Raw genomic sequence first — 25,141 nt, 5'->3', positions numbered from 1 at the left:
CTCTTCAGCCCAACTTGTTCATACTGGCCATGATGCCGATCTACGTTAGTGTCATTTGCCCGCATTTGGCTCATATCCTTTTAAACCCTTCCTAGCCATTTACCTGTCCAAATGTCTTTTCAATTTACATGTCCCAACCACCTCCTATGTAGCTCGTTCCACATAACCTTATTCTTGCTGTGTAAAGGTTTCAAAGGTATTTTGTTGTCACATGTACCAATGTCACATTTGTCACATGTACAGTGATATGCGAATTACCATACAGCCATACGAAAAAAAAAACAAGAGAGTTGCTCCTCAGGTTCCTAGTGAATATTCCCCTCACCTTAAACCTATGTCCTCTGGTTCTTAATTCTGCAACCTGGGTAAAAGGCTCTGTGCATTCCCCTCTCTATTCCCCTCATAATTTTGTAGACCTCTCTAAGATTATGCCTGGTCCGCTCAGTTGCTAGCAAAGATTATAGAGCTTTGGTTCCTAGAGCACAGTGTGTCTTTGGCTCAGCACTGCACCATCTGCAGCCTCCCCTCCCCCCCTCTTGTCTCCAGCATTTCCCTGTTTGATTTTGTTTCAGATCTCCAGCAGCTGCAGCAGCCTGGCTTCACTTTCAAGTCAAACCCTTGACGTGTCGCTCGGTTTGTGATCACTTGCCTCCGCTCCACCATCTGTTTACAAAACGCCGGTGATCCTCATGAACTGATAGCCAGCGAGGCAAAAAAAAAGTTAATATTGAGGGGTTAACATTGTTGATCTCTGATGCCAATAAGAGACTCATTTCGGCTTGGTGGGGGGTGAGGGGGTATTTTCATCCCACGCTCGGCGCTTTGCCCGAACTCATTCTGAAAGGGATCGGCGCCAGGAGTCGTTGGCCGCTGGGCCGCGTTGCCACTAGTAACGGGCGATGCCATCCGGGGTCAGGGACGGGTGACCCGGAAGCCGACGCCGCCGCCGCGCTCTGTGCGACAGACAGACCGACCACCGTCAGTCAGAGGGAAGGAAGGAAGGAAGATGGTGGACTGTTGTTGGAAGTGGCTCGGCCTTTATCTGCTCCTCGCCGCCTCCCTCCTGCACTGGTGCGCGGCGGCCGAGAAGGTGGCGCTGGTGGACGTCTTGCTGATGGATGCGCAGCGGGGCTGGTCGGCCGAGTTCGGCTTCAAGTCGGGCAGCAACTACCGGCTGCAGGGGACGGTGCTGGCGCCTGGCAGCGGCCAAGGTAACGAGGGGCTGTGCGCCTTTCCCAAACATAACCCGGACAGCTTAGAAGGAAGCTTAATATTAGTAAGTGTTGCATTGCGTCCATCTCAGGATGCCTGATGCATCAAACGTTATCATAAATGCTCTCATCTTTGTGCACAGTCTATATTTTGTTTGTACGAGTGTTTGAGTTATTAATCTACTGACTGTTTATTATCAATTATCTGTGTGCATTGTGTTTGCAGACTTGTTCTGCTGCTGCAAGCAAGAACACCGTTGTAGACACAAGGAACTGCAGATGGTGACATCTTGAGCAGAGTGCTACAGCAAAGTGCTGGAGCATTGAAACAAGGAACTGCAAGAAGGGTTTCGGCCCTATTTCCTTCGCTCCGTAGATGCTGCGCACCCGCTGAGTTTCTCCAGCACTTTTGTCTACCAAGGAACTGCAGATGTTGGTTTACACAGTAATGGTTTACAAAGTGTTGGAGTAACTCAACGGGTCAGGCAGCCTCTGTGAAGAACATGTATAGGCGACGTTTTGGGTCGGGGCCATTCTGTCTGCTTATCGTGGGGGGTGGGGGGAATTGTTGCATTGTTAGTACAAATGACAATTGAACACGATATCAGCTGTTATTTTTTTAAATCTCTCTCCAACTTTCTTTCTCTTTGCCCATTCCCTGAAATTTGTTCCTTAATTGTGAGTTTGTTTATTATTGTTTTATTTTCCCATGGAAAAAATATTGTGATGTTGTTTCCTGGAAAAACAGGGATGTTTTCAAAAAGACTTCTGAACCTCAAAGATAATTTTCTTTAAACAAAATAATTATTTAGATATGTCGCATCTGAAGAAGTGTCCTGACCTGAAATGTCGCCTATCCATTCCCTCCACAGATGCTGCCTGACCTGCTGAGTCTCTCCAGCACTGTGTTTTGCTCGAGATTTCAGCATTGCAGTTTCTTGTGTCTCCATCTATTTATGTCACATTGTTGTTTGTTGCAATTTGCTTCATGTGTTGGATGCTTCATTCACACACTACAAAAAGAGTCGAGTCAATGAAACTTCAATGCATGTAAAGCTACGTTTGTGCAGTAAAGTAGTAGATGCAAGTCTTTCTTTCTATAACACGTTGAATATAATGACAGAACACCCTGTCAATTGAATGATCTCATAAATGTTGTGTTTTATTTGAATCACTTACAAAATACCCAAAGGAGAACCAACTGTTTACAACAACAGATAGAGTAACATAAGTCCTTTCTTCTAGTAGCAGCAAGTTATTTTTGGTTACTGGGTATTATAAAAATGGTACAGCTTTTTCAAGGGCAGGGTCCACCTAGTCCTCACCTTCCACCCCACTAGCCGTCACATACAACAAATAGTCCTCCGTCATTTTCACCACCTCCAACGTGACCCCACCACTCACCACATATTCCCATCTCCCCCTCCGTCTGCTTTCCACAAAGACCGCTTCCTCTGTAACTCCTTGGTCAACTATTCCCATCCTACCCGAACCACCCCCTCCATGGGCACTTTCCCTTGCAACCGCAGGAGATGCTACACGTGTCGCTTCACCTCCCCCCTTGACTCCATTCAAAGACCCAAGCAGTCGTTCCAGGTGCGACAGAGGTTCATCTGCACCTCCTCCAACCTCATCTATTGCATCCGCAGTTCTAATGTCAACTGATCTACATCGGTGAGACCAAGCGCAGGCTTGGTGATCGTTTCGCCGAACACCTCCGCTCAGTCCGCATCAACCAACCTGATCTCCCTGTGGCTCAGCACTTCAACTCCCCCTCCCATTCCGAATCCGACCTTTCTGTCCTGGGCATCCTCCATGGCCAGAGTGAGCACCACCGGAAATTGGAGGAGCAGCACCTCATATTCCGCTTGGGCAGTCTGCATCCCAGCGGCTTGAACATTGACTTCTCCAATTTCCGGTAGCCCTTGCTGTCTCCTCCCCTTCTCAGCTCTCCCTCGGCCATCGGGCTCCTCCTCTTCCTTTCTTCTTCCCGCCCCCACCCCACCCTGCATCAGTCTGAAGAAGGGTTTTGGCCCGAAATGTTGCCTATTTTCTTCGCTCCAATGATGCTGCCGCACCTGCTGAGTTTCTCCAGCACTTTTGTCTATCTTCGATTTTCCAGCATCTGCAGTTCCTTCTTGAACACAGCTTTTTCAATCATTGTATTAATTTGTGGGATGCACTGTCACTGCTAAAGCATACATTTATTCATTATCCCTAAATTGCCCACAGGGATGATGATGAGCCACCCTCCACAGCAGATGGTGTGACAAAGAAATTCACTTGGTATTGTTAGGTAGGGAGATTCGGTGACAATAAAGGAACTGCAAAGTATTTTGAATTCGGGTTAATGTGCGTTGAATGTGAACCCAGAGGTGTTTTGATGGCCATGTGCATCTGGGTAGAAGTCGGGCAGCACTTTTGAAGAAGCCTTGACAGGTTGTTGCAGTATATCTTGTAGATTGAGCATGGAGGGCTGGCGATTAATTTATGGCAGATAGAGTGTGTCAAGAAGGCTGCTCACTCTTGAATGGTGTTGGGTTTCTTGGAGGGTTGTGGAGGTTGGAGTCCTCAAGGTAATTGGAGAACATTCTCTTGCAATCTTAGTTTTGTCCTTGTAAATAGTGAAAAGGCTTTATGGAATCAGGTGTGGCGCTCGCCACGGAATATCTTATCTCTGATCCAGTCTAGTAGCCTTGTTTTCATGGTGGTAGTTTGGTTAAATTTTGAGTGTGATAATCTGCAGGAAATTTTAGGGGAGTGCAGTATTATTGAATGTAAAGGATAAGTGATTTTTGTTGTTGTTAAGATGGTCATTGCATGGTGTGCCACGAATATTAACTGTCACTTAATGGTTCATGCCTGAGCATTGCTTCAGTCCGATAGCATGGAAGCACAAGCAGCTTTACTATGTGAGGGATTTCTACTAGTATTGGTCTATTGATATGGTACAAAACATTGTTTTGTGTGCTCTCCAGGCAAATCATGCCATACATGAGCACATTATGTGGTATAAAAGAGAAAATAGAATGCAAATATAGTATTACAACTACAGAGAAAGTCCGAATATTTTTTTTTAAAAATATGAGGTTCTCAATGAGGTAGATTGGAAGATCGGGAATTTGTCCCTTGCATATGAGGGGTTTATTTGTGAGTCTGTAAGTACTGGAGATGTGGAGCACTACACGACCTGTATTGCTACCTAGCACCTGGAAAATACAGTGATGGGATCTAAACCATACTCCCCAAGAGAATATAGCCTTAAGAGCCTGTCCCACTTGGGCCGTCACTTTACGCGACAGGCCGGTAGTGATGATCCCCCGAGAGTCGCGCGCGTCATCGGGCGCCTGCACAGCCGTCTGGAGCGCGTGGCGTCACTTGAAGATGGACACACAATGCAGGAGTAACTCAGCGGGACCGGCCGCATCTCTGGAGAGAAGGAATGGATGATGTTTCGGGTCAAGACTCTTCAGTCTGAAAGAAGGGTCTTGACCCGAAACGTCACCCATTCCTTCTATCCAGAGATGCTGTCGGTCCTGCTGAGTTACTCCTGCATTTTGTGTCTACCTTCAATTTTCTTGGCCCCGCTCTGGGAGTAAGAGTGGGGGCAGATCCGGATCCGCAACGACCGGGAGCCCCAGGCCGAGCTCGTCGATTGTTTGCCTGCTTCTGCTGCTGTTGGAGGTGAGACGTTGCGTCGCGCCAGTGTTTAGGGCCTGCCGCACTTTGGCCGTCAGTTACGTGCCAGGCTGGTGGCGCGCAAAGATTTTGTGCAGGACGAAGTCCACACTCCTCCACACCACTCCATGCGCCCATCCCCACGCTACCCACATGCTAGCAGGTCGTGTAAATAGCGTGCGAAAGACAGCCAAGTGGGACATGCCCTTAAATCTAGTGGTTTAAAATGCTCACCCACATTACCACCCATCTTTAAATTGAATTCCTCATTCCTTCACTTTATGCAATGTACTTGCCTTCACAATGTAATTGCTTTGCAATTTGCAACTCTTCAACCCATCTGTCTCGCACCTTCTGCTTTTATCTCTGACCTTTATTCCAACTATCTGCCTATCAAAACTGCCCCTCGCTTGCATTCACCTATTACCTGCCATGCTTTCTCCTGCTTCTCCTCTCTCCCAGCTTTCTCCCTCCCATCCCCACACCCCACACAATGAGCCTGAAGAAGGGTCCTAGCCTGAAATGTCACCTACCCTTGTTCTCTAGAGATGCTGCCTCACCTGCTGTTCTCCAGCATTTTTGTCTACCTGCTGAGTTACTCCAGCACTCTGAGTTCTTTTGTGTAAACTAGCATCTGCAGTTCCATGTTTCTACTAATTGTCTTTTATGTTTTGTAAGAACCTTTACTATTCTGAAATGGAATGTGAAAAACTATCACACAACTCTTTCCTTAAATTGTAATTGTGATTAATCAATCTGATTACACATGTACAGATATGAATAAGCCTGTTCCCTGTATGGGTTCGCAACAAAAATTGTGGATATGAGTTGATGTGAACTTTATGATAACTGAAAACCAACCCCACATCTGTAGCCCCTTTTCTGTACATGTCTATGATCTTGAAGACTTTATAGAATTTTAGTTAAACAACTATTCTCATAAACAACTCCTGAGAGGAATCGAAGGCACACAGAGTAGGGGAATCGAGACCAGATTGGGTTTAAGGTGAGGAGGTAAAGATTTAACAGGGTTCCATTTTGTATGCAAAGGGTGGTGAGAATATGGAACGAGCCGTGACAGGAGGTAGTTGAAGCAGTTTATTGCGACGTTTAAAAAACATTTTATAAGTACATGGACAGGAAACGTTTGGAGGGATTTGGGCCAAACGCAGGCAAGTGGGACAGGTGTAGACGGGATGTGTTTGTCGAAGGGCCAGCTTCCACACTGTCTGACTCGATGACTAAAATTAGGCATTCAAAATTAAGTTATTTAATTTTAATTGCAAAGAGCTGTCCTGAATAGTAGAGGTCAGAAGGAGCCACATATCGGTTGCCGCTGTGCTGTAGTGTACCGGTGGTATTGGTTTATGGTCTCTCCCATGTTGCTTCGCCGGCAGAAGAAACCATTTTCAAAAACTCATTTTTATACACAGTTATTATTTATGATTGTTTACAAGACGCAAAAAATATAATGCTGGAGGAACTCAGTGGACCAGGCAGCATCTGTGGTGGGAATGGACCCTTCTTCTGTTTGATTTGACAAAGGGAGTGAGAATTGGAAAAGAGGGGCAGAGATGGGGCAAATTCTTGCAAGTGATAGATGGATATAAGTGAGGGAGGAGGGTGATTGGCAGATGGGTGGAGTAAGTGACAATAGCTAGAGGTGAAAAAGAGTCCAAAATGTGTTGGATAAGGAAAGAATAGGAGGAATAAAATGTAAAGCTGGAAAAAAAGAGATATGGGTGGAAGGACATGGGTGAGGGGAAAGAAGGGGGGGGGATTAAAATGGAAATACTGGACAAGGGAAGGGAGATGAGTGTTTGAAAAGGAGCAGGGAGACTGGGAGATAGTCGGAGAAATTGTGCTTGCATTGAAACCAGGACGGGTTGGGACAGGGGTCTTAGAAACATAGAAAATAGGTGCAGGAGTAGGCCATTCGGCCCTTCGAGCCTGCACCGCCATTCGATATGATCATGGCTGAGCATCCAACTCAGTATCCCATCCCTGCCTTCTCTCCATACCCCCTGATCCCTTTAGCCATAAGGGCCACATCTAACTCCCTCTTAAATATAGCCAATGAACTCGCCTCAACTACCTTCTGTGGCAGAGAATTCCACAGATTCACCACTCTCTGTGTAAAAAATGATTTTCTCATCTCGGTCCTAAAAGACTTCCCTCTTATCCTTAAACTGTGACCCCTAGTTCTGGACTTTCCCAACATCGGGAATAATCTTCCTGCATATAGCCTGTCCAACCCCATAAGAATTTTGTAAGTTTCTATAAGATCCCCCCTCAATCTTCTAAATTCTAGCGAGTACAAGCCGAGTCTATCCAGTCGTTCTTCATATGAAAGTCCTGCCATCCCAGAAATCAGTCTGGTGAACCTTCTCTGTACTCCCTCTATGGCAAGAATGTCTTTCCTCAGATTAGGAGACCAAAACTGTACACAATACTCCGGGTGTGGTCTCACCAAGACCCTGTACAACTGCAGTAGAACTTCCCTGCTCTTATACTCAAATCCTCGCGGTTTGAGGAGAGCTGAGGTTATACCTCTTTTGTGATCGGTACATTGCCAAAGTACTGGTCTAGAGTCAGTCGAAAAATCCTCGTGATGTGTATTTATGCCTGCAGAATAGACGCTTTTTTTTTTCTGGAACTTCATACTTTTCTGTTTTGTTTTTTTTAATTACAAATTGAGAATTTGATAGCATCTTAAAGCATTAATTCAGTTGGCATTGGAGCAAAACAAAAGTCTAGGCAACACAGGGGTGCATTAATCCATGAATGATTGGAAGGTGGCAGTCAATTAACCATAATAAAATAAGCTTCAAATCTAAATCTGATTTATCTAAAATTGGGTCATGGGCTATCGCTGAACATCCAGGCTCCTGACTACCTTTTGAATGGTATATTATAGGTTACATTTTAATGTGGATTAATAGTTAATAGAAACGTTCAATTGTTTTAATGCAATATTTAGATGAAATATGAATAAATTAAAGCATCAGAATGGTTAAACTCACCTGTATTAAGACAGTCAAATTAAAAAGTGGCTTGACCTTTCCATATAATAGCTTTGTGTTTTAAGGTTCATAAAGCCATATTGTGTAGATACTTCAGAAAGTTATTTTCCAGAAAATTATGTGAAAATGTCTTGAGTTATGGTTTTAATCCACCAGACTAATAATATTAAGCATGCATGGCAAAGTATCTTTGCATTACAAATTTCTTGAAGCATTTCAATACAATTTTCTTGGCTTTTTTAAACAAAAAATAAAGCTGTGGTTATTTGTTATTTTTAAGGTTAAAGATGAACCACTGGACATTCAGCCAAACAAGGGAGAGAAATGGATCGGAGTAGTTTCTGTTGATGAAGACCAGGTTGAAAAAAAAGGAAGCAGCAAGCAGGAATGGTTTGCTGCTGCAGTTATTAATAAGGCAAGTATTATATGGTGCTTATAAAAGTCCATTTTAAAACCAGATTAACCATATTTTGTGCATTATATTTTGCTGTGTGGAAATTCAGCCCTGGTGGTGCACTATGGTGCAGTTGGTGGAGCTGCTGCCGCACAGAGACCCAGGTTCAATCCTGACCTTGGGTGCTGTCAATCTTGGGGTTTGCAAGTCCTCCCTGTGACTGCATGGGTTTCCTCCGTATGCTCCTGTTTCTTCCAAAGAAGTGGGGGTTTGTAGTTTAATTGGTCTCTATAAATGGCCCCTAGTTTGTAGGGAATGGATGAGAAAGTGGGAAAACTTAGTGAGAACTGGGTAATCGATGGTCAGTGTGGACTCTGAGTCGAAGGACCTGTTTCCATGCTGTATCCTTAAACTAATCCTCCAGTCGCTTTATACTTGGTTTAGATCAAAAAGATTATAAGCAAAGTAGATGCTACACTAGTATCCTTTCCTTTTGTTCATACTTTTATTATATATTTTATGAAATGAATACTATAGATTATTTCTAAGATAGTTTCATTACAAACATTATTTGGATAAATTACCATAAGTTTTACACATTCAATTTAAATCATAGGTAGACAAAAAATGCTGGAGAAACTCAGTGGGCGAGGCAGCATCTATGGAGAGAAGGATATCCCCAGCTTTCTGTGGCCAGTATACATTGTCTACAGTCATTGTCCACAGGGATTTAGCAAACATCTTCCAAGGTGCTGCTCTCCTCCTGTGCGACACAAATATTGGAACTCTACCACCCAGCACAAGGACGACATGAGTATGGGTGCACCACACTGCCAAATTTTCCTTCATGTCACACTCTCTCTTCACTTAGAAATATTTGCTGTTCCTTCGTCAAACCTGGGTCAAAACTCTGGAACTCCTGCCTAACTCCATTGCGCAGACTGCAGCAGTTCAGAAGAGTAGTTTGCCTTTATCTTCCCCAATGAGAATTAGAGGTGGGTATTAAATATGCAGGGAATGGAGGGATATGTACTGCAGGTGAGGTTAGTTTATCTTGGCATTTTGTTTAGCGGTTATTGTGAGCCGAAGGGCCTGTCACGGTTCTTTGTTCTAAATTCTGACTAACCGCATTTTCTGAGTAAATAAAATGCTATTTGCAAATATACATTGGTAAATTCAATTTACTGTCAAAGATATTCTTCAGGAAAGATTGTTGTATTTCTTGCATACGTGACAGTCTATGTTAGTTTGTCTTTTCTGGTGCATTTAAGGCTGAAGTTTACATATTTAAAAATATATAAAAGAGCCATAAATTAAAAAAAAATGTTGAAACAAAGAACTGCAGATGCTGGTTTGATACCTAAGATAGATACAAAGTGCTGGAGTAACTCAGCGGGCCAGGCAGCATCTCTGGAGAAAAAGGATGGGTGGCGTTTCGGGTGGGGACACTTCTTCAGACTAACCCAAAACATCATCCATCCTTTTTTTCCAGGGATGCTGCCTGAACTGCTGAGTTACCCCAGCACTTTGTGTCTATTTTTAAAATGAACTTAAATATTCTGAGAATGCTGTTCAGATTGTAAGATATTCAAAAGCAGATAAACAGGATGAAACGAGCTTTAGTTATGCCTTATTTGTTGCATTGTGATTTGATGAAGTTAACTTTACAGCAAAAGCAGCTTTGCCGCTGCAAGATTTTCAGCAGAATAACTTTGTGTTCAAATTAAGGGCTGCCTATCATTTCAGTTTAATTAACTTTTTCTAAGTTATTCTTTGATCATGTATTATGAACCTAGATATTGCTCCAGATTCATATCTGTAGTATTTAGTGTTCCGTGTATTTGTCACTGAAGTGACAATATAGTTGAGGGTATTTGTTACTGAATCCTTACCTGAAGTGATGATGATGAATTTGAATTTTGATGAATAATCGGTAGAAATTATGAATAATATTTCAGATCAAAATTTAAAATAAACCTGGCTTGGAATTTTAAGAGAAGGGCAAAGATATATTTCTCATTAATGGCAAGGCATACAGAGTGTTGACCTGATGTTTTGTAGTCAAGTCATTCGCAGTGCCATGCTTTCTCATCCCTCAAGTAAAATATGGTTGCTTTATTCTTACAGATGAAAAGAGCACTTGTTCTAGGAGCATCAGCCCTGTTCATTTTAGTTTTGAATCAAAATGCCTTCACCGAGGTACATTTTTCGCCTTATGCTACAGATTCTATTCTGAATGATTTGCATATTTGTGATGAATTGTTTAAATATGCTGTTATTTAGCATTACACCATTTTATTTTTACCATTACTTGGTAAAGCCTGAAACAAAGTAATGCCAATTCAGCCCTTCAGGTGTGATGAGTTAAGAAAATGTAGTAATTACTTAATCGGATGGTAGTTGTGAAATGTATTCTAAACAGCTTTAATGTTTTTTGAGCATATCATGATGCATATGATTATTGCCATAATGAAAGATTATTTTTAAATTATTATATTAGATGGACATCTCTGAAGTACTTTCTAAACCTGTAGTTGTAATGCAGAGCTCCGAAAATGTGACTAAACTTCTGGGAGCCTTGTTAAGGTGAGCAAGCACATAACTGTGTCAGTTTGTTGAGTGGGTCCCATTTACATTTATATATCACAGGTTACAGTCAGTTTGAAATATTTTTATATCATGCTAGGAAATATACTTTTTCCAAAACAATCCATTTACGTAAACACAAAATAACATCAAGATAATGAATCTTTTAAACAAAAAAAAAGAGAATGCACCTTATGACTTTGATAATTAATCTTGCTATGTTAACAAAATACCACATTAATATAGGTAGTTTTGCTGTGTGTTTTCACAGTTTGAATTAGATATTACGTACTCGATGAATTTATTTTACTTGGGTCTAATTGGTTATAATCCAATTCCAATAAGGAATTGAAGAACTGTTTAAACATTTTGGAAAAAGGCTGTCTTGGGGGAAAAACATTCCATGTAACCTGTAACCTCACCCCAACCCCCCCCCCCCCCCCCCCCCCCCCCCCCAAACCCCACACACCACCGCCCAATAATAAGAGACCATTGCCTGTTGAGAACACATTCTGGTTGCCAACACATTGATGGTTACTATTAAAATTGTCAAGTAATCACTTCTAGTAATACTTTTGCAGTGATATTCTATTAAATAATACAACATACAATCATTTTGTAGCTTGCAGTAACAAAAATAAACTTGTAGTTATTAAAAACCGTCATTTTTGAAAATCCTACAGGAAAAATAACTTGGTTAATGGATGTCTGAAATTCTCTAGCCACTAACCTCTTTCTCCCATAGGCAGAATAGTTTTTTTAATACGATTTTCTAAGGCACAAGGTTTCTTAGAAATACGACTATTGCATTATAACAGAATTGCTTGCATCATTTTTTTTTGTGTCACTTAATGGTATTGTTTATTGGTACTATACTATTATATTCCCCAGTCCCTTCTCACCCCTGGCAATTGCCATACCACAATCACGGCATCTCTGGAGATTAGGAAAAGGTAACGTTTCACATCGTAACTCTTAAGTTAACTCAGACTGAAAGATAGAGGGTGGGGGGCGGGGGATCTGGAGGTGAGAAAAGGCCATTATAAATCAGTGCTGGCAACAGGTGATTCTAGCCATTTCATGCCTCCATTTTTCCCTCTTCTCCCCACCCCCCCCCCCCCCCCCCCGTCTTTCAATGTGAAGAAGGGTGCCGACCTGAAAAGTAAGTCACCTATTCCTTTTCTCCAGAGATGCTGCTTGACAAGCTGAGTTACTCCAGCATTCTTGGGTATGTATCATAATCTGCAGGTCCTTCCTACATATTTTGTTCCTTTGTTCTTCCTTGAAGTCCAGACATGGCAAAATACTGTAAAATGGGAAATGGCGGAGAAGGTTAAATACAGTCTTTACACACACACACACACACAGACACACACACACACACACACACACACACACACACACACACACACACACACACACACACACACACACACACACACACACACTTCAGATAATGGAAGTTCATCCTGGCGGAATTCACAAATCACCATCAGAAAACTTGAGATACGGAACAAAAATTTGCTGCTGGTCAAAGTTATGTGAGGAAAGAATAACCAATTAAACAAGAAATGTGAACAATAGATTTTGCTACGGGTTTGCATTAATGAAAACCATACAAGAGGCTTTTGAGCAACTCCTTCACCACGTATGAAGGAAGAAAGGGTGTTTTCATGTCTCTTCCCATATCAGGTAATATTGGGTTATTGATTAACTTTTGAATATGTAGTCCCTAAATTTTGCACCAAGGCCTTTAATGCAATCCTTAAATTAAGGCCTTTAGGTTTCAAGTAGACACAAGGAACTGCAGATGCTGGTTGACAAAAAAAAGGCAAAGAGCTGGAGTAACTCAATGGGTCTCACATTTTTGGTTTTTCATCTATTCTTTGTCTATTGCTCATCAACCCCCACCCCTTCACTGGTATGCACCTATCTCGTGCCGGATTTTGTCCTGCTTTTTTCTTTCAGCTTTCTTCCCCCGCCCCCTGCCCATTACAATCAGTCTGAAGAAAGGCCCTGACTCAAAACATCACCTATCCCTGTACTCCAGAGATGCTGCCTAACCCGCTGAGTTACTCCAGCACTTTGCGCTTTTTGCCCTTAACATATATCTTCCAAACAAGGGGAATAATTTGCAGTTTATAGCATTGCCAAATTTGTTTGCGTCATGGTCTACAAGTACTACATTTCTTTAGGATGCTGTCGTATTCCAATGGTATCGGGAGGTTATGAAGTGACTATTTGTTTTAACCCATGGTGTACATTATTACATCACTGAAGAAGCACAGCCATCAATGACATTCTTGCTGGCCTTCTTTAATGATGTAGGTAATCTTAAAAGACGGACTGGGCAATTGATGGTGAGTAAAATGTCTTAATCTTACTCGGATAAACTATAACCATAATGATGAGAACTTTGCGCATGCTAAAAGTAATTTTTCCTTCAAATTATGCTTCAATTGCAGTGGGCTTCGTGCATCTGCCAAAATAACTTTTAAAAGCATAATGCAGAATGATCTGGTATGTGATAATGTATTTTATTTCACTTGTTTAAGAGCTGAATAATCACAAAATATATCCATGGCATTGAGATGAGGCAACTATAAAACTTGATACTGAGTGACCAGTATACAATGTGAAATTGGAACCATTGGATTCAATGTCTCCTTCACCACCTAATTTAAAAGCTTGGTATTCATTTCATCACATCCTTGGGATTTATAGGTTTTCAATAAATGATAGAATCGTACAACGCAGACACGGACCCTTTGGCCCATCATGTCCATGTCATCCATCAAGCAGGATCCCATTGTTTTTCCCCAAACATTTATTTTACAAATGCTGATTTCTTTGAAACCTAAATTTTATTTTTTTTGTCGATTGCCTATTCCTCACTATAATTTCTCAATGGCTACCTATACTGTAAGGTGCCTATATTGATCTTAGTTCCTCTTTCCTTTTTACAAATATATTAAAGCTTTTAGTTTGCTTTAATGTTGTTTTGTTAGGTGTCATTGTCAATAGTGAAGAAGACTTTCCACCACTTTCTGATTTGCACAAATCCCTAGGATGCAACCACAGTAGGGATCTGTATGCAACTCCAATGCTTATAGTTGTTTGCTGCTTCTTAGCTCTGCCTAAACAGATTCTATTTCCTGATTTATTTTTTTCCCTCAACCTAAGAGTCTTTCTCTCTACTGCATTTATCCCATCCTTTTCTATCGAAACGACAGCACCATCTTTTCCAGTTAGCTTATTTGCAAGAATTTCTAACTTTTGTCACTTTACAACCAAAATGTATATTGACTGTACCCATTTATTTCTTCTTGTGCCATTAATTACAGTTGCTGCATGCCTTCAGATGAAAGTCTTTAATTTAATTTCATGTTAATTTTCTCTATCAAATTGGAAGTGTACGCTCGTATATACTGACCTCTGCTGACAGATTCCGGTTATTGGTCATGGTTGTCATTACCCTTTGCCTCACCCTATCTTTCCGTCTTTCTAAAATTTCCCCCTCTAAAATTCCCCCCTCTAGTTTACTTTAAAGATACAGCGCGGAAACAGGCCCTTTGCCACACCGAGTCCGCGCCGACCAGCGATCACCCCATACACTAACTCTATCCTAGACACTAGGAACAATTTACAATTTTACCGAAGCCAATTAACCTACAAACCTGTACATCTTTGGAACGTGAGGGGAAACCAAAGCACCTGGAAAAAAACACCGTGGTCACAGGGGGAACGTACAGACTCCATACAGACAGCATCGATAGTCAGGATCGAAACCAGGTCTCTGGCGCTGTAAGGCAGGAACTCTACCGTTGCGATGCTGTGCCACCCCTAAAATAAAATGCTGTCTCTTGAATTATATTTATACCTTGAACCCCCAAAGGAACAACTTCTTGAAACCCCAGAATTGAAACCCCATCGCAATGCTTGAGCCATACATTTCTCTCACTGGTATGGTTGACCATGTGCTGATTGGCACGTGGTTCGGTTTGTAATCCAGAGATTGTAACCTTTGTGGTTCTCTTTCTAATTTAATCTCTAGCTCCTCTGGCAGAAACGCGTTTTCCCAATCTCTGTTACTGGATACTTCTTCTACTCCAGCCCTGAGGAGATGTCCTTAACCACCGCTGACAACGTGGTCTTCCAAACTTGCAGTCATTGCAACGGGCACCAGTATTTATCCACCTATGTATATATCCTCACCACATTCCTTTTCACTTCCTCATCTATCTTAGTTTAGCAACTAGTATCTGCAGAAGTTGGACACATAGCTTCGAGGGAATAACTCCGAGGGTCAGGCAGCATATAACCATATAACAATTACAGCACGGAAACAGGCCATCTCGGCCCTACAAGTCCATGCCGAACAAATTCTTTTCCCCCTTAGTCCCACCTGCCTGCACTCATACCATAACCCTCCATTCCCTTCTCATCCATATGCCTATCCAATTTATTTTTAAATGATACCAATGAACCTGCCTCCACCACTTCCACTGGGAGCTCATTCCACACCGCCACCACTCTCTGCGTAAAGAAGTTCCCCCTCATATTACCCCTAAACTTCTGTCCCTTAATTCTGAAGTCATGTCCTCTTGTTTGAATCTTCCCTATTCTCAAAGGAAAAAGCTTGTCCACATCAACTCTGTCTATCCCTCTCATCATTTTAAAGACCTCTATCAGGTCCCCCCTTAACCTTCTGCGCTCCAGAGAATAAAGACCTAACTTATTCAACCTATCTCTGTAACTTAGTTGTTGAAACCCAGGCAACATTCTAGTAAATCTCCTCTGTACTCTCTCTATTTTGTTGACATCCTTCCTATAATTGGGGCGACCAAAATTGTACACCATACTCCAGATTTGGTCTCACCAATGCCTTGTACAATTTTAACATTACATCCCAGCTTCTATACTCAATACTGAGGCAGCATATCTGGAGAAGGATCCCGACTTGAAATGTCACCCATCTATGTTCTCCAGAGATGCTGCCTCAGAGATGACCTGTGCAACCTGGGGATGTTAAGTTACTCCATCATTTTGTCTTTATCTATCTTAGTTTAGTTCTTTAAATGTAAAAGTACACTTGCCCTCGGCTTACTGTAGACACTGCACACAGTGGACAGTGTATTCTGTGGTGAAACATAATATTCATCAATCCTGAATTAGGACATGGTAAACCACATCCAACTCTGCAAAGTTCTCGACAAACATGCAGAGTCTGGTCTACTTCTACTACCTAGTAGATAAAGGGCAGCTAGGAACCCCTACAGCTCCAAGCTCTCCTGATCTGGAAATATATTGCTGTCCTTCATTGTTACTGAAGCTGACAAACTCCCTTCCCAATTGTGGCAGGAGTATAACCAGAGGGCTGTAGCAATTCACTGAGACTTCACTTTAGAGTTTAGAGATACAACGTGAAAATAAGCCCTTCTGCCCACTGAACCGACCAACGATCACATCGTTCACTAACACTATCCTATACGAAAGGGACAATTTGCGATTTACCTACATCATCCGGTTTTCCTCCCGGAAAAACATCGCAGGGAGAACGTACAAACTCCGTACAGACAACACCGTAGTCAGGATTGCACCCGGGTCTCTGGTGCTGTAAGGCAGCAACTCTACTGCAATGCCATTGTGCCACACTGAGTTGTTCAGCTGATGCAGATGAAAGGCATTTATGGTTGGACAATAAATGTTAGCTTGCTGAGATGACCATCACGTAAACCGATTTCAACCAACATCTTTTTCATTAATATCAGGGAGCAACATTAACGCTGTGGTCAACCTGTGGCCGTTCACGAGGTGGGCTGTATGGGGAATGGCAGGGAGTGATTTGTACAGGAGAGAACAGCTCTCAGGTTCAGGTAAGCAATGGTACTATGCAGTTTCCATTCAGCTTCCCTTGGACATCATTAATTTCTCTTTAACAACTGTTTCAGTAAAACAAAGGAAAGTTGAGATTATTTAAGGCTATTGTACAATTAGTATTATCTCTGATTTATTATTTGTTTAGGCCTTAAATCTGACTGGTGCATTCCGTTAGTTGAAGTTTTCAGTAGGAATGCCAAAAACGCTTTGGAACTAATTGAGAAATATATTTGCAAAACAAGAACAAAGAATAAGTTAATGGAATGATGAAAACTTGAGGCTTTATAAATTAGAAAATTACTCAAGGCATTGGAATCAAACATGATACTTTATTAAACTAGAGTCATCCATGTTGTCTCATTTATGGTTTGAATGAATGAATTCCATTTGAAATGAATTCCATTGTCCTTTGCAGAAATATCTGCATCAGCTGTGGAACACTGTTCTACTGGTGGGCTTAATCCTGTGTACTGGAGTCATTGTACAGGCCCAGTGGCAATATAGACACTACGAATCTAGTTCTGAAGAATTGGAGGTTTGTGTCCCATCCCTGTGTAAGCAGTCAATTATGCTAAAAAATGTATTTAAGGAAATATATTTATAACATGTATTTATATCATGTATTCTTGTAATTTTTTATTTTTTTTAGCTATTTAGGAAAATATGGGACTACTTTTTTTAAAAATAGAGATCAGAGTCCCAGAGACCTGGATTCAATCCTGACCTTGGGTGCTGTCGGTGTGGAGTTTGTACATTCTCCCTGTGACCACGTGGGATTTCTCCGTATGCTCTGGTTTCCTCCCATATCTCAAAGACTTGCAGGTTGGTGAGTTAATTGTAGGTTAATTAATACAGGTTACTTCTGTTAATTGCCCCCTAGTGGGTAGAGAGTGTATGAGAAAGTGGGATAACAAAAAACTAGTGGGAATGGCTGATCATTGGCCGGCGCAGGCTCAGTCGTCCAAAGGACTGGTTTCAGTGCGGTATCTCTAAATTTAAATTAAATCAGAAGCCACATTTAGTTTTAGGTAATTTTGTTGACTTTATGTGAAATAATGTTTAGGGACCAGATGGCATTGATCCTGCCTGCCTCTCATATTTATCATCACCAGGTTTTTTTCAAATCTTCCTGCCGCTCTGATTGAGCTGAAGTGCTTTCTGCCAAAGCCCATCCATGAATCCTTGTCACTGACAGTTTTGATAAACTTCCTGGAATCAAAAAATCTGATTGATTGACAGATACAGCATGGAAACTGGCCACGGAGTCCACGCCAACCATAAGTTATCGGTTCACACTATTTCATGTTATCCCACTTTCTCATCTGCTACCTACGCATTCTTGGTAATTTACAGAGGGAGAATTAATCTACAAACCTGTGCATTTTTTTGATGAGGGAGGAAACACAGAGCACTCGGAGGAAACCCATGCAGTCACAGAGAGAACGTGCAAGCTCCACATAGACAATACCTAAGGTCGAGATCAAACCAGGGTCTCTGGCTCCGTGAGGCAGCAGCTCTACCAGCTGTGCCATTATGTCACCCTATGTTTTAACTTGTCTTTGATAACCAAATAGATTACAATAATTAAAACACAAGCTAAAGGAAAGAAATTATGGGTATATTTAAAAATAACTAAAGTAAAATTTAAAATACAAAAACCATTTTATTAGGATTTATCTTTGCAGTCATGATTGACAAGACAATTCGAATGAATGGGTTAATGCCATATAATCCAGGCATGGCTCTTGGAAAACTTCTTCTTGCGTATGGCGTGCACAGCCTAAAGTTGTAGGACAATTGGTCTATTTGATCTTATTTGATTGTGCACACCAGGTTGATTGCATTCGTCGAAACAGGGTAGACCACGTGAAGGTTGCAATCTCCCACCCTTTGGAAAACTGAGAAGTTAGATGCAAAATATATCCTGTTCCCTCGGCTTAGTCCATTTGTGATCCACCCCTTGTCTCATTGCGGAGTTGTGCAGCGACATAGGAGATGGGATGTACTGACATCTGAGCTCCAGTCAGTCTCCAACTTTCAAGCCACAGTGCCCAGGTATAGAAGTTGTAGATGTGTTGACCTGGCAAAAAAAGCCCTCGACAATAGTTCTCTGCGGAAGGGTAGGAAGGATGTTTCAGGCCAACAAAATCTCCAATTTAAAATTCCCCCATCTTGATGAGAATATTGATTTGTTTTTAATATTTATTCATAGATGAACTTAAAACAACAAGTTTTAAAGCAGCTATCGGCAATGAAAACTAGAAAATATTTTCCAAATAAAAGACACAAAACACAGTTACAAGAGCATGAAAGTTGTGCGGTGTGCTTGGAAGAATTCCACAAAAATCAGGTGTGTGGTTTTGATTAGAAGTCGAGTCTCTCACTCTTTTACTTATTTTTGCTTGGGTTGCTTTTTGCTGTTAAACATCTTAATCATCTAATGACTTGATATGAAGGCGAGTTAAAACATTAGCTGTTCTGTGTTTCAGTGGTGATCTGTGAAGTTAGGAACATTTTGGATCAGGTTTTTGTTTCAATACCAAAAATCTCAGAATTTTTCAAATTGTCATTTATCTCTATTTCAGATTTGTATAGTTTTAAGTTTTCTTTTAAACACTTTATTCATTGATTTGACTTCCCTTTACTGAATTAATTTATTCTAGAAGCTAATAATGCCATAAAATGTGTTTGAGGGTTATTTATTAGTGTGCTTTTATTGAGCACGTCAATTGAGTAATATTGTTATGAGAAGAAATTTAAGAATATTGGATTAAGCCCTGTTTGTTGAAGAAAAGTAAAGCTAGTTTGAATTTTGTTTTATCCCCAGTGTTTACGTGTGTTGCCTTGTCTACACGAGTTTCACAGGGACTGTGTTGATCCTTGGTTGCTACTTCAACAGACTTGCCCCCTGTGTAAGCGGAATGTATTTGGTAAGTGTCCTTAACTTGCACAAAAAAATTATCAAATTAATATTAACAAAGGTAGACAAAAAATGATGGAGTAACTCAGCTAGTCAGGCAGAATCTCTGGAGAAAAGGAGTTGGTGACGTTTTGGGTCGGAACCCTTCTTCAGACTGAGAGATGGGAGGGGAGACCATATTAACAAAGTACTTGAGAGTAGTGTGTCAGATTATAATATTGCAGTTTTGAAAGAGAACTTCTAAAAAGGACCTTGGTTTTATAATTGCCAATGAATGCCGTAAAGGATCACACTGTTTATGCTGTTTACCAATATCGCAGTTTTTTTTTAAATCTGGGCCTGTATTGTTACTATATGTTACTGTATTCAGCATAGTTATGAAAAAAGTGAAAATACACTAAATAAGGCGAGAGGCAAGTTATACAGGTGCCTGGAACATGAGCGTGTTCCTGTGCTGTACTATGTTCGAAACTTCACTTATCATCTTGTACTTTATTTTAATTCAGGTGATCCATGTGGCAACAGCTGACTTTATTCTTCGTTCAAGAGAAGGAAAAGCATGAAGCTACCTTGACTCCGTTTATGTAAATGATACAAGACTTTTTACATTGCACTTTATTTGTATTATTCTGCACACCCAATTACATTTGTGGGAATCAAGTCAACGCTTGAATTTAAAATTTCAGAGCAAGGTATTTCCTGTAATCATGTTTGGAATTCTTGGTTTATTGACTGGCACAAACATGATGTGAAGTATACCGGCTATAATAAATCTGTGAGGCTAAGTGAACTGTTTTGGGTTATTCAGGAAATTTGAGTAAGTGTATATTTTGCGTTTTGTGGTAAAACATTTAACGGGACTGAAAATCTTCAATGGCTTGCAATTTATTTATGCTAAAACTAGTGATACTCAATCTGCCCTTTATTTTGTGTATTTATTCTTGTAGTTATTTTCATATTGCAAAAAAAGCATAGCTGAAATGTACTTAGTATTATTACTACTTCTGACCTAGGAATCATCTGTGCGTAATGATGGAAATGGTGGGTGAAAAATAACAGTCTACCTGTGTTCCTTACAATTAAATGATGGGACACATATGCACCTGGAACTCTAAAACCATCCAAAGCTTTTCAACTGTTAGTAGTTTGTAGTGGAACTTTGTGGTTCAACTGAGTGCTGGAGGAACTCTGCGGGTCAGGCAGCATCTGTGGAGAGAATAGACGGGCAACATTTTGGATTGGGACTTATGGAAGGGTACTGACCGAAAGTTTTGCCTGTCCATTCCCTCCCCAGGTGCTGCCTGACCCGCTGAGTTCCACCAGCACTTGCTGAAGAGTCCATCACTTGCAGTTCCTTGCACATCCATTAATCATTTCACTGTAGGTGTGCCCAAGTATTAATTCTAAATAACTAGTTTAGTTTCCCCATTAAATATTGTATTCTTAATTTGCAATCTTCAAGAAAAATCAAATTACTGAAAAGCTTGTAGTTCTTATCCAAACCTTAAATGTTATCATCCAAAATTTTGTTTGCTGATCTTCCTCGTGAGAATACACAGCATTTTACTGCTGTAAAGTGATCAGTTGCTGGTATTGTACAAATCCAAGGAGAGAGCTGGCTGTACGACCTTTCTTACCTGCATTCAAAAATAGGTTCCCTGCCCCAGAGCTGCACCCAACAGCTGATAAAATGGAGGTTCCAAATCTGCCCAACTGTTTTCCAGAAAAGTTAAAGGGTTCAGTTATATTAAAAGCATGAATTTTGATTAGAAAATACTAAGGATCAAATTCGCAAAATGTGCATTTTGCAGTGCATTGCATTCTAATGTGCGAGGACAAGCCGAGAACTGCGATCACACTGTTAATTTTTTTTTTTTGTTACTTAAAAATATACTTGTATCTGAAGCATTCAGGGTTTCTCAATACATTGTATGTTTGTTCTGCCTGTAGTTTTCTCCCACTTGCACAATTGGTGTGATGCACTGCTGATTCTCCACATTTTTCATATCCTTAATATTTTGTGGTACGCTACTCTCCAACCCACCATAATGCAGTTGGGAGACCAGAGAAGAATTGCTTAACGTATCACAACCCTTATCACAAACTTAGGGTTTAGATCATTTAAATGATTTTTAGTGGAATAGATGAGATTGAATTGAAGTTCAAATATTTAATGTCAAAAGGCATGGATAATATGGCAAAGTATAGGAATACAGACTCAGTAGGTAAACACTGAAGAGCATAAGTGATTATGTGTAGGGAAGAACTGCAGATGCTGGTTTAAATCGAAGGTAGACACAAAATGCTGGAGTAACTCAGCGGGATAGGCAGTGTCTCTGGAGAGAAGGAATGGGTGACATTTCTGGTTAAGACCCTTCTTCAGACTGACGTTTATTGATTGTTGATTTCATTTAAAAATTCAATACAAATACCACCAAGTGAATTAAAAGGATGATAACTGCCATCTATCAGTTCTCGTTCTTGTCTCGTAATATTTTGCTGTCTTTACATTTATATTCTTCCTTTTCAAATTTATGTTAAGTTAAAGATACAGCGCAGAAACAGGCTCTTCGGCCCACTGGGTCCGTGCTGTTCAGCGATCCCTGTACACTAGCACAATTTACAGTTCTTACCAAAGCCAAATTAACCTACAAACCTGCAAATCCTTGGAGTGTTGGAGAAACCGGAGCACCCAGGGAAAACCCACATGGTCACGGTGAGAACATAGAAACTCCGTAAAGACAACACCCTTATACAGGATCAAACCTGGGTCTCTGACGCAGTAAGGCAGGAACTCTACCGCTGCGCCACCATGCAGTGAAATATTTACCAAGTTCACAATTAAGAGATGTCATGAAGATAATGCATGACTAGGCCTATGTTTTGAGTCTATCACCTGCAGGTAGTTTCCAATGTTTTTAAAGCAGAGATGTCTGAATGGCAAATGGGTGTCAGGCACCAAACCCTTAGACTCAACACGGGATCACCGCAAAGCCACCTGGCCACGTCTGCTTTCCATCCTTGTTGATCAGACATTTATTGAAATGCAGTTAACTAAAATCATCATGAATAAATTAAAATGCAAAAAAATAATTTAATAATGCACTGAATGAACTGTGGAGCAGCAGGTTACACTGTTGCCTCATGGCTCCACAGATCTGGGTTCCATCCTGATCTTGGGGTTCTGTTTGTGTGTTCTCCCGGTGAACAGGAGTTTTTGTCATCTCCCATATATCAAGAACATGCTGGTTGGTAAAGGGGCAATGTACGGTTCCCTCCATAATGTTTGGGACAAAGACCTGCCATTTATTTATTTGCCTCTGTCCTCCACAATTTGAGATTTGTAATAGAAACAAATCACATGTGGTTAAAGTGCATATTGTCAGATTTTAATAAAGGCCATTTTTATACATTTTTGTTTCACCATGTAGAAATTACAGCAGTGTTTATACATAGTCCCTCCATTTCAGGGCTGCATAATGTTTGGGACACACCAATGTCATGTAAATGAAAGTAGTCATGTTTAGTATTTTATTGCATATCCTTTGTATGCAGTGACAGCTTGAAGTCTGCGATTCATGGACATCACCAGTTGCTGGGTGTCTTCTCCGGTGATGCTCTGCCAGGCCTGTATTGCAGCCATCTTTAGCGAATGCTTGATTTGGGGGCTAGTCCCCTTCAGTTTTCTCTTCAGCATATAAAAGGCATGCTCAATTGGGTTCCGATCGGGTGACTGACTTGGCCACTCAAGAGTTGACCATTTTTTAGCTTTGTAAAACTCCTTTGTTGCTTTAGCAGTATGTTTGGGATCATTGTCTTGCTGTAGAATGAACTGCTGGCCGATGCGTTTTGAGGCATTTGTTTGAACTTGAGAGGATAAGATGTGTCTATACACTTCAGAATTCATTATGCTACTACCATCAGCAGTTGTAGCAGCAATGAAGATAAGTGAGCCAGTACCTTCAGCAGCCATACATGTATTTCTGTTCATGAAGTCTTCTGCAGAGAGTGGTCATTGACAAATCCACATCTGACTCCTGAAGAGTGTTTCTGATCTGTCGGACAGGTGTTTGGGGATTTTTTATTATAGAGAGAATTCTTCTGTCATCAGCTGTGGAGGTCTTCCTTGGCCTGCCAGTCCCTTTGCGATTAGTAAGTTCACCAGTGCTCTCTTTCTTCTTAATGATGTTCCAAACAGTTGATTTTGGTCAGACTAAGGTTTGGCAGACGTCTCGATAACAGTTTTATTCTTGTTTCTCATTCTCATAATGGCTTCTTTGACTTTCATTGCCACAACTTTCGTCCTCATGTTGACAATTAGTAATAAAAGTTTCCAAAGGTGTTGGAAAGACTAGGTGCCGAGAGCTCTCTCATATCTGCATTAAGGAGGCAATTAAACACACCTGAGCAATTACAAATGCCTGTGAAGCCACGTGTGCCAAACATTATGGTGCCCTGAAATGAGGGGACTATGCATAAACACAGCTGTAATTTCTACATGGTGCAACCAAAATGTATAAAAAAAGCCTTTAATAAAATCTGACAATGTGCACTTTGCCCACATGTAATTTTTCCTATTACAAATCTCAAATTGTGGAGTACAGAGGCAAATAAATAAATGAAGGGTCTTTGTCCCAAACATTATGGAGAGCACTGGTGTGCAATATGCAATATGGATATGCAATAAATTGCCCCAGTGTCATTGGTTAGACGGAGAATTGGGGAGGTTAGTTAATGGGGATGAAGGAGGCAAAATGGGATTAGTGCAGGGTTGAGGTGGATGAGTGATGGATGGTCGGTCCAGACATAGTGAGCCAAAAGGCTGGTTTCCATGCTGTACGGCTCGATGACATTAACATGCATTAAAACGAAGAAGAAATACCCCAAATGTTCGATTGTCCTATTCCGTCCAGATTTGGAAAATCTCATTCAGTTGCATGAGACTGAAGATATGTCAGTTTTTACTACAGGTAGTATGAAGCTGAGGGAGCAGATACAAACACTCTTCAGGTGGAAACTTGCAGAGCTGCCAGTAGCTTAGTGCTGAGACCATGGGTACAACAGGGATGTCAGATCAACCATCAAAAGTAAGCAAAGTGTTCACATGTACTGTACAATAGTTCCCCATGTGTGCTTCAGCCCATTGTATCTGCATCAATAGCCATTGTGCATGGAGATATAGCCATAGATTGTATGATTTTCTTTGTTGGATTTATAGAAATCAATAGATGGTGCTTGATTATAGACCCTGAAAACAATTCATAATTTTACAAAGCTCCATCAGATCATCACAAGAACAGTCACTAGATTTTGCACCTTTCTCGGAAAATGTTTTATTTGTGGTACTGCGCTGCTGACTATTTGTGTTATCGCCTTCATGTCTTTGATATTCTTCAAAATGTCCCTGCTCTGTGTAATAGCCTAAAATAAAGTTTCTTCTTTACCTTTT

General features: G+C 41.0%; 1 protein-coding gene across 3 annotated transcripts; it reads left to right on the top strand.

The window, feature by feature from the left end:
* The first annotated feature begins 618 nt into the window (after positions 1-618).
* rnf215 (ring finger protein 215) lies at positions 619-25,141 on the top strand. 3 transcript variants are annotated; one of them, XM_055655838.1, is made up of 10 exons: positions 619-1,276; positions 8,193-8,327; positions 10,434-10,505; positions 10,807-10,892; positions 13,358-13,412; positions 16,664-16,768; positions 17,188-17,307; positions 18,985-19,122; positions 19,600-19,702; positions 20,199-25,141. In XM_055655838.1, exons 1-10 carry the CDS (start codon positions 1,007-1,009, stop codon positions 20,219-20,221), a joined length of 1,107 nt encoding a protein of 368 aa, XP_055511813.1. In that variant the 5' UTR covers positions 619-1,006; the 3' UTR covers positions 20,222-25,141. The 3 variants fall into 3 exon arrangements, with proteins under 3 accessions (XP_055511813.1, XP_055511814.1, XP_055511815.1); XM_055655840.1 differs by having other exon boundaries at positions 978-1,211; XM_055655839.1 differs by lacking the exon at positions 17,188-17,307.

Source organism: Leucoraja erinacea, chromosome 25 (assembly GCF_028641065.1).
Source record: "Leucoraja erinacea ecotype New England chromosome 25, Leri_hhj_1, whole genome shotgun sequence".
Taxonomy (NCBI): Eukaryota; Metazoa; Chordata; class Chondrichthyes; order Rajiformes; family Rajidae; genus Leucoraja; species Leucoraja erinaceus.
This window is presented reverse-complemented; position numbering and strand designations above follow the sequence as displayed.

What these genes read in the sequence shown, in the direction of transcription:
- rnf215 (XM_055655838.1), top strand. Translation starts at nt 1,007, where the DNA reads ATGGTGGACTGTTGTTGGAAGTGGCTCGGCCTTTATCTGCTCCTCGCC. An exon ending in GCATAATGCAGAATGATCTG is followed by an intron (nt 13,413 to 16,663) that starts GTATGTGATAAT and finishes CATTAATATCAG; the next exon opens with GGAGCAACATTAACGCTGTG. An exon ending in AGAACAGCTCTCAGGTTCAG is followed by an intron (nt 16,769 to 17,187) that starts GTAAGCAATGGT and finishes TGTCCTTTGCAG; the next exon opens with AAATATCTGCATCAGCTGTG.